Here is a 9,322-nt window from a genome sequence, read left to right as displayed (position 1 = left end):
TCTATAGTAATTCATGAAATATTACGACAGAAAAAGAACATGTCTTATGCAATCCTGTAGAATTGTACCTATTAGATTGTTTTCTAGTATTTCCATTAAATCACTCGTTAACGGATAGATCCATTAAAGGATTAAAAGATAAGTATAAATAAAGTAAAAGAAATGAACAATCTTCATTATACATATGAATTATGAAAAACTGTACATCGATGATTGAATATTCAAAAACTTACGAAATAAAGGTTGTATTTACAGTAAACAGAAACAAACCATTTCAAACCAGAGCTTTTACAAATGTTTGATACTTAAGTCACTTATAATTCACACCATATAGTACTATATATAACATTAAATTCTTCCTATCTTCGCAATCACTTCTAATTTGAACAAAATAGATGCAGCGTACCAAGCGGAAAATGAGACTAATTTATGGCTAATCAAAAAACTGTTTCCAATTTAAAGCCCGATTTTGGTTGCAAGATAGGATGTTTATTACAAAAAGTTACTTTTTAGGGAGAGATAAAAAGAACTGAAAAAAAAAAAAAAAAATACTTTTCATAAAATCTTGTAAATTTTGCTCTTTTCACTGGCTTGAATTTTACACAGAATTTTCTTTAACCCAACAGATTGCAAAAAGTGGATTGTTTGTCTTTCTATAAGTCAGGATCAACATGAAAATCTTATTAAATTTGTCACAGATGTAAAGCAATGAAATCTAAAAATAGCGTTCCCTACAAAATTATAGCAAAGCAATGGCTGTTTTCCCTTCTGAAACCATCCTGTGCTCCTGACTGAAATATTGCCAATTTTCGATAGAAATACCACATAAAATATTTTTTTTTTAGAATTTTCAGTAAACTTTCACTCTACATCCCTTCACTCCAAACATTTATCATTATCCCCCGTCCAGTTTTTACAATAAAAGCTAAAAGGAAGAAAATCATTTTGAAAGGAATAACTACAGGACCAAAAAACCTATAATTAACAAAGGCCCTCCACAGTCTCTTTTATGAGATTGAGTAGAAATTAAAGTAAATGATTCCAAATTTAGTTAAACAAGCACTTTCAGTACCTTCTTTATGCACAATGCATTTGCATATGCGTCCAATCCTAAAAAAGAGAGGGAAGGGAGTGAGGGACGGGGGAGTGAGAATTAGAGAACTTTTCAGGAGTGGGGATTTCACAAAGAACTTCCAAAAATTCAGACACTCTAGCTGCCAAACCAATACTTTACCAGTGAAACATCCAGGAGACATATAGTTTTCTTTTATGCATTCCGGCAACAAATTAAAATACAAAAATTTAAATACAAGAATTAAGCAATTAAGCAACTTTGTAACTTTTTAACCAGCTTAGAAGAATTCTGGTCTAACAAGTAAGGCACTTAATTATTTTTCAAATTCTGTGGGTTTAATGTTATTAACTCAAAAATATCGAACAATAAAGACAAAACGAACGAGAAATAAAATCACTTGGTTGCATCCAAACAAAGATAAGCCACAAACTAAACAAGAGAAAAACCTTCAGTATGCTGAATAGACTGCAAAAGCTTGTACCTAAGATTCTCTTTGGTGTGGTATTGAGGTAGATCAAGTAACCCAAAACAGGTATGAGCAACCGGTAGAAAAGCATCACCACCACCCATTGGCTGAATGTGAATCTATAAGAAAAAAAGGATACATTTCATGCATTGGACACTAATAATAATAAAAAGATAAAGATCCTCCAGAGCCATTACTAGCGCATAGGGCGTCGAATCGACGTTTCAGTTGCTGGGTGTTTTTTACAGGGAAAAGTAATAAATAGTATTTGTATCTGCTCAAAGACACCAGCTAAGTAACCTCTCTCTCCGGTGGAACGATTTAGCAAATCATCAGATCACACTAGGTTGCAAGTCATAGAGGTGGTAATTTCAAGTCAAAAAGGGTTCAAGGTCAGTGTTCATGGCGTTTAGTCTTTATACTTTTCCGGCTTTTTTTCATTCAAACATTGGATTAAAACACAGTACTTTTGACACAAAAGAGTCGCCAGGTCTGCGACAGGCGTGGCAGAACCAGGACGAGGTGATAATGCCAGATGACAGTTTCAAGGAATATCACATGACATTTACACAAAATTTAAAGTAATAAATTAACCGTCTAGGTCCCTAATACCAGGCAGCAGCCGTTCTACGCATTAACCAGTAACTTTCAATGCACAAACCGGTTGCATTATAAACTTGAACTTCAAACAATTTTCAAACAAAAAAGGCTAAAGGGTTATTTTTTCTCTAGCTACATTAGATTTTTAGTTCTGCACATATCATTCATGGGCGTCAAAATTTAGAATTTGACTTCAATCTATTTCTAGGCCTCTAAAGATATGTCAAAATTACGTTCCACAATTTTTTATTAGTGTTTCTACTTATGGTTTAAGCAGACTTTGTGTATTGAAAGAAGTTTCAAAAATAAATAATACTATACCTCAATAAACCCATTTTAAAAGAGTAACCTTACACGATGAAACTGATGAAAAAAAATTAAACGCTAAATGTTTAATTTTGGATTTACAATGTTAGCAGTAAAATGAAAAAAACAGAAAAGAAAGAAATGCTGTTTGTAGAAGTCGTCTATAACTAAAAAACAGTTATTTTTTCTCAAAGTAAAAAAAATGAACTAGCCTTCAGACACTTCCGATTGCGCTGTGCTTTTTTATTTTTTCCCTAATTAAGTTTCCATAAAAGCCAAATTGTTTTAGGAGGTTCTATACAAGTTAGTCCTCCTGGACCGTCTAACCCACCAATACAAGGCGGGAGTCAATAACATTTTATACATTAACGATTTGCTTCACAAACCTAAACGTCAAATGATTTTCAAAACAAAGGACTAAAACGTGATTTTTTTTTCTAGCTTAAAAAGATTATTAGTTCCGTACACATACTTCATGGGTGTCAAATTAGCGCTACGTACTCTTTTAGCATGTAGCGTCAATTTTTGACAGCGGTTTAAAAAGAGCCAAAAGGGGATTTGACAATGGTTTAAAAAGCAATTTGTGTGACGAAAGAAGTTTGGAAAATTAAGTTATACATTAATGAACTAATTTTCAAAATCTTATCATAAGCCATCAAACTGAAGAAAAAGTAACAGAAAGTTTAATGTTTCTTAATCAGAGTTAGAGTACCAAATATTAAAAAGGAACAAAAGGAAATAAATTCCGCTTGCATAGGTATTATTTAGTTTAGAAAAAGGTATAAAATGTTAGTTCCTTTAGAAATAACGTTTCATGATGTAGTTTTCCTTGTCAGAATTAATTAAAAGTAAAACGAAATAAACAAGACTTCAAATACTTTTAATTTCTTTACGATATTCTAATGTTCCTTTAATAACACTTCCTTGAAAGTCGAACTGTTTTTGGAACTTTAGTAAAACTACCATCCTCAATGTGTTAGACAACTAAGAAACAGGATTTAAAAGTGAATTTAAATATTCAAGTAAAAAAAAATACATAAAGACATGTTTCCAAGAATAAGAGAAGGGGGGGGGGCACCTCCACCTGCACTTTTTACACGAAATTTTGATTAAAAATTTGTTTTAAATATTATAGTGTGCAATAAGTATAGCAAGTTAATAAATACTACTCTGAAAACAGGCTCAAGTCAGATTCTGATAACAGCCTGTTTGCATTCGCTGATGACAATACAATATCTATAGAAATTTGGTCAAGCTTGGCTGTAGGAAAATCTTTTGGCTTTATTTGAGAGAGCTCATGATTTATGTTGGACTGTTCAAAATTTCTACTGTCTTTCAGGTTTTTCATGAGACACATTCGTTGCGTGGTACTCTCCTTACATCTGAAAGTAGTTATCTCCGATATATAATCTACTCTTAATCTTTATGAGAAAGAATGTTAATTAACTTACGCTTAAATAGTTCAATGTTTGAAAGTTTAGGAGCCTTTTTGGAAAGTTGAGATTTTATTCATTTAGTGATATGTTTTTTACTTGAAATATACCTTATGTCTGTCTTAAAGGGCAGAATCGATTCTCTGTGGCACGTGTCTTTATTTTCAGCCACATATCTGAAGTCAATCAACCTTACTTCAGAGTCCAGAAGAAAAATATTTGACTAGGAATGGTCTGCAATTATTAATGGTACAACACATATTTTATCCGGAATGTTATTTTGCCGAAATTCCTATTACAAAAGGCATCAGTCTCCCTAATCATCCTTGAACTTTTCATGCTAAAAATTTCTATCAGAAATACAATCTACCTTTTGCTTTTTAATACTGACAAATAGACACAACTTACAGATTGTTTAATAAATGATGGATCCGATAAGTGCTCTGGATTTTCATAATTTCACCTACTCAAGCACTCAGTGGGGGGTGGGTGGAAAATTAGACCCTCAAATAGCTTAAGACTAGGTAGTAAAATTTTTATTTAGTTCTGGCGATATTTTTTTAACTTCCATAGAAAAATACAGGGATTGAACAGCTGTTGAAAAACGACAGGGATTATACGATTTCAGGCCTTTACTTAAGCATTTTATACCTTTAAAGATTTCATTCCAGAGATTGGCACACGATCTGATCCAGTTAAAAATTTCAAGAAATTCTTCTTTTCTTCAAGTTGAAGGTCATGAAAGACTTCCCAAAAGAGTTTGATCGTTGGATGATCTACACTGTATCCATTTCTATACCCGGCACATTTTTCAAACTCATGCCAGTCATAGTTCTCACTCCCTGAAAAGTTAACTACCTATATTTTCTACATGGAACAGAAACAATCTTTTGAAACTCCAAAAATACCAATGTTACCTATACAGGCTATTGTACATTATTTTTGGGATACATTCTTTATTTTGGAAGTTTTTGGATGGCTAACTAAGGATTTGAAACTAGTCAATATAATCTGAGATTATGAAAACAACTTTTAGAAAGAGATTAGTTCTTATTTTAAAATGAAATTCTTTCAAATAATAAGAATTGTACCGATACTTAATATACCGAGCAAAGACAATGCGAGAACTCCTATGAGTTTGAATTTTTGGCATTTTAAGATGGGAAGGTAAGGATTAAAGCCTATTAGCACCATATATGGTGCAACGTCTGGTGCCATAATTAAAAATCTAGAAAAACTTCAAAGAAGAATGAATTTATGATAGGATTAATATTAAATACAACAGGATTGAAGCTGAAATTTCTCTGTAAGTGGTAATTCAACAACACATTTTTTTTTTTAGAAATATTTCAAGACAAAATCTAGTCTGTCCACAACAGGCCCAAGTCTGCTTGAGGGAACCTTGGCAATATAAGTAGTTTAGTTGACTTTAAACTCGTAAGGCAACAGAAGATAGATCCTCACTTCTTTGCCCTCCTTTAAATATTTTAAGTACCTGAAAAGCCAACAATATTTTTGTATTAAACAAAGTTGCCAAACGCTTGATGGCACTTATGACTTTTGTTTTTGACACTATCGCCAGTTTCCACTCTTATGAAGATTCCCTTTTCTGATGCAAGTTTTCGATACATTATAATTATAGAAGTTAAAAAAAGAAATTGATAAATTGAAATTAAATTAAGAAATTATGAATAAAATAAAGAAATTAGAAATTATAATTAAAATTAAGGAAATTATAAATCGAATTTTTTAGTTCTATTGTGTACAATGGCAGTTTCGGGTTTTTTTGTGCCTATGGCACAATTTTGATTAACGCATGCCCCTGACTCGCACAAATTTTCAAGAGAATTTTCGTTTATTGGAAAATTATTTTATCTATTAATTAATCAACAGTTTATTTTTTTTATCATTATTCATTATTTTAGTATAATTATTACTATTTAATTTTAATTTATTAACTGCACCCGCTAATTTATTTAAATAAGAATAAAATTTGAAAAATTAAAAATGATAATAACCGTTATATTATTTATTTAAAATTTTACGCTGGGCAAGTACTCCTTCTATCCTTCCCCTAAAATTGCCAATGGTTGCGTAATATTTTTAAAACAGAAATATTCTTTGAGACAATTTTAGGAAAAATCAAGTATTTCAGTATTCATTTCAAATAACTTTAATTTGGACAAACGTTTAAGTACCGAGGACATCAAATAAAAACATTATTTTAGCCCCCTAGACCTATCTAACGTCTACTCATACTGGAAAACCATAATCTTCGAAGAGTTCTTTTGGTTGTACTTTGGTTATGAAGTATTTCTTGAAATGCCATATTTTCGTTATTGTTTTTCCCATTCGAATGAAAGCAATACCTTTTCAAGGTGCTGGTGAATTTTCACCAACATATCTTTTGTTTCAGTTCCCCACCTGCGACTACCGAAAGGTGTGCAACTGTATAGTGATGTCTTTTTTCACAAAAAAATTTAACTTTCGAATTTTCTTTTTTTTAGAGACATGTGTTGTTTTCAGTTTCCTCTTAACAAAAAATACAGTCAGAATTCAATTTTCTCTGTAATTGGTGCTTTAAGAAAAAAAAAAATCTGCGTTCTAGCAGCTCATTTGATAGTTTAATTATTAACTTTCTAACGAGGCGTCGTACCAAAAATTCACAAAGAACAGCCCATGTGAATAGTAACCATACTGTATATAGAATTTGTGTACTTTGTTTTGATCAAAAGTTTCAATAGTCTTTTAGTTGCATGTCTGTTGTTAATTATATTTGTATAATTTTTATGTGCTTTTCGGGTGGGGGGGGGGGAGGGGTTATGGCTCTGCGGGATTTTATTGTCAAATATACCACAGTATACTATATAAACGAAACTAATTTTTTTGTATGCCGATTACAAATATTATAAAATAAATGAAGTTTAAAAGTATTTGATGTCGAACATTCATAACTTCAAAAAAGTGGAAATCCTTATTTTCAACATATGGGATGTTGTTTTTTACCAAGGATAATTATATCGTATTGTTGTAGAATTCTGGGAGGTCTCAGCCAGACCAAAAACGTTCTTTTTTCTTTTCTTTTTGAAAAAAATTTCGGTTTCCCTTACTTCAAAAGAAAAAAAAACAAAAAAACATCAGAGAACGACTTTGGACCCTCCCACACCTTTGTCGGTCCAAAAGTGATTTGCAGCCAAAAATTATGTCCCGTAAAAATTTAACCATTTTTAAAATAAAGGTCAATATAATCATGAAAAAATAAGCGATCGTGAATCTAGCATGCAGCCCCTGGGGAAGGGGCCTAAACACGTGAAAATTTAACCATTTTACCAGTAGCAGCGCATTAGCACAGTCATTCGAGAGAGAGTAGTTGTGCTCTATCAGAAACTGAACGCCCTAAGAAGAGTGTTCAGCATTATTAAAATACTGTATATGTCGATTAAAAATTTTCAGAGAGGATAAGGGAACTTCGAATCCTATATTTGAGTTAGGGAATAAAAGTCCCAGTTGTTAACTGAAATTAACTTTTAGATGTTTTGCTCTGCTGACATTCGACCCTAATAGAATAACTCAGACAATAGTTTTTTCTGACTGGCTTGAGCTTACATGGAACGTAGATTGAATCAAGAGAGGTCCCCTTGGTGATATTCCATTGGTGAAAAAAAACACACACACAAATTTTGAAAATCCATGATACAAGAATATGCTGTAAACAATGGATAGAGAAAAGGGAAACTTCATGAAGACAAAAAATATAGAAGGAAAATTAGGTAGTAGTAACTCTTGACTCGTAATAAAATATTCGTCGGCTATATAAAAGCATTCAAAGTTGAAACATGCTGAGTAAATTGACTGAATTAAGGGAACTTAAAGGATGCAACAAATTAAAAAAAAGTTGGCAGAATCGATTCGTAGGATAAAATCTTTGATGGTTCTGATTTGGTTGGAAATACAAACATATAAACCCCAATGCACAACAAAATTTGGGAAGCAATCAGGCTCTATGGATTCTTGACATTCATTTCTTTTTTATTATTTTTTTTTTTTCTAAGACAACAAAACAAAACTACTTAATTATAAAAACCTTGCTTTGCATTTGCTTAAACAGCAAAAGCAAAATAAAATACAAATTATTTTAATATAATATAATTTAATTAGATTCATTTATTTAATTTATTTATATAATAATTTCTTAGTATTGTTTTAAATTTAATAAAAATAATTCAAATATTTTAATAATATAACTATTCGGCTAAAAAACGAGTATATCCAAGGATGTCTCCAGAATAGGGATCAGGATGGCTTTAGTCTAAGAGACAACCAAAAATTATGAAGATTTTGAAACTTAATGGTAAAAAAAAAAAAAGAAAAAAGTTTATCAACCCTCGACCACATAGTAACAATATTTTACAATCCAGTATTTTAGCTCTTAAATAAAAAAAGAACAATTTTTTAAAATTATCCAAAGAATTAACAGTTATTAAAACTATATCAATAAAAACCCACAAAACATTAATTTAAAACGACAATATTTCCATAAAAATGAAAACTTTGAAAGAGGAATAGTCATATTACAGGGCAAAACGAGCAGAAATCAGCTCATATAATAATCTGAACTTAACATGAACAGAAGAATAAACGAAACCTAAAACAAGAAGAAACTAAAATGAATAATAAAATAATACATAAAAATAAAACATAATACTGAGCCAGTCTGGTAATACTGATAATACTACTGTAATACTGTTAATACTGATAGTTGGTGCTGGTAATGCTGGTAATGGTGATAATAATACGATAATACGTATCCAGTAGCTGGTAGATCATGGCGTGGTAGACAAAAGACTGACTTGAAAGAATGTACTCTTTCGTCAAATTGGATACAAATAACAAGTGACATATACTACACAATTGACAACACAAAACCTATTTCCTGACAGATACTACGCAATTGGCAACACAAAGCATATTTCCTGACAGATGCTACACAAATGCGCAACACAAAGCCTATTTCTTTGTAGCATCTTAACAATCCCTAAATTAGGTGCAGGCAAGATAAAAAATAATTTACTTTAAGGGGGGTATACTAATAATATCGAGTTTATGAAGAAATTGAAAAAAATAACGGGATGTGTCGAAGGAGAGCACAGGCTGAAGTCTTCCCTACCTGCGTTACTATGTGGTATTTATTCATATGACTATTACAAACCAATAACAAATATTCAGCTTTTAGTTTCAACTACGGTGACAATTCTAGCTTATATTAGAATTATTATTCTTAGCTTCCATTTATTTTGTTTAGGCTGTATTATAATAGAATTAAAAGTAAGTAGTATTTGTTTCATTCATGTGCTTAAAACAATTTTATCAGCTTTTAGAAAGTTAAATTTTGAGAAGAAAAGTGACCAGATTGGGTGTACAAGTAAATAGACTAACGCCTTG

The 9,322-nt window shown here is 31.3% G+C and overlaps 1 protein-coding gene across 2 annotated transcripts in view; it reads right to left on the bottom strand.

Moving 5' to 3' along the window:
* Nucleotides 1-229: 229 nt before the first annotated feature.
* Nucleotides 230-9,322, bottom strand: part of LOC136042407 (probable E3 ubiquitin-protein ligase HERC4) — an 88,615-nt gene continuing 79,522 nt past the window's right edge. For both annotated transcript variants that reach the window (XM_065727381.1, XM_065727382.1), the window contains 2 exons: nucleotides 4,532-4,722; nucleotides 230-1,660 (listed from right to left, as the gene is read on the bottom strand). In XM_065727381.1, coding sequence (XP_065583453.1) covers nucleotides 1,505-1,660; nucleotides 4,532-4,722 — 347 coding nt within the window. In that variant the 3' untranslated portion in view covers nucleotides 230-1,504. The remainder of the gene's footprint in view (nucleotides 1,661-4,531; nucleotides 4,723-9,322) is intronic.

The sequence above is a fragment of the Artemia franciscana genome, unplaced genomic scaffold, assembly GCF_032884065.1.
Source record: "Artemia franciscana unplaced genomic scaffold, ASM3288406v1 Scaffold_1259, whole genome shotgun sequence".
NCBI lineage: Eukaryota > Metazoa > Arthropoda > Branchiopoda > Anostraca > Artemiidae > Artemia > Artemia franciscana.
Note: the sequence above shows the minus strand (reverse complement) of the source record. Positions and strands in the feature narration are given on the sequence as shown.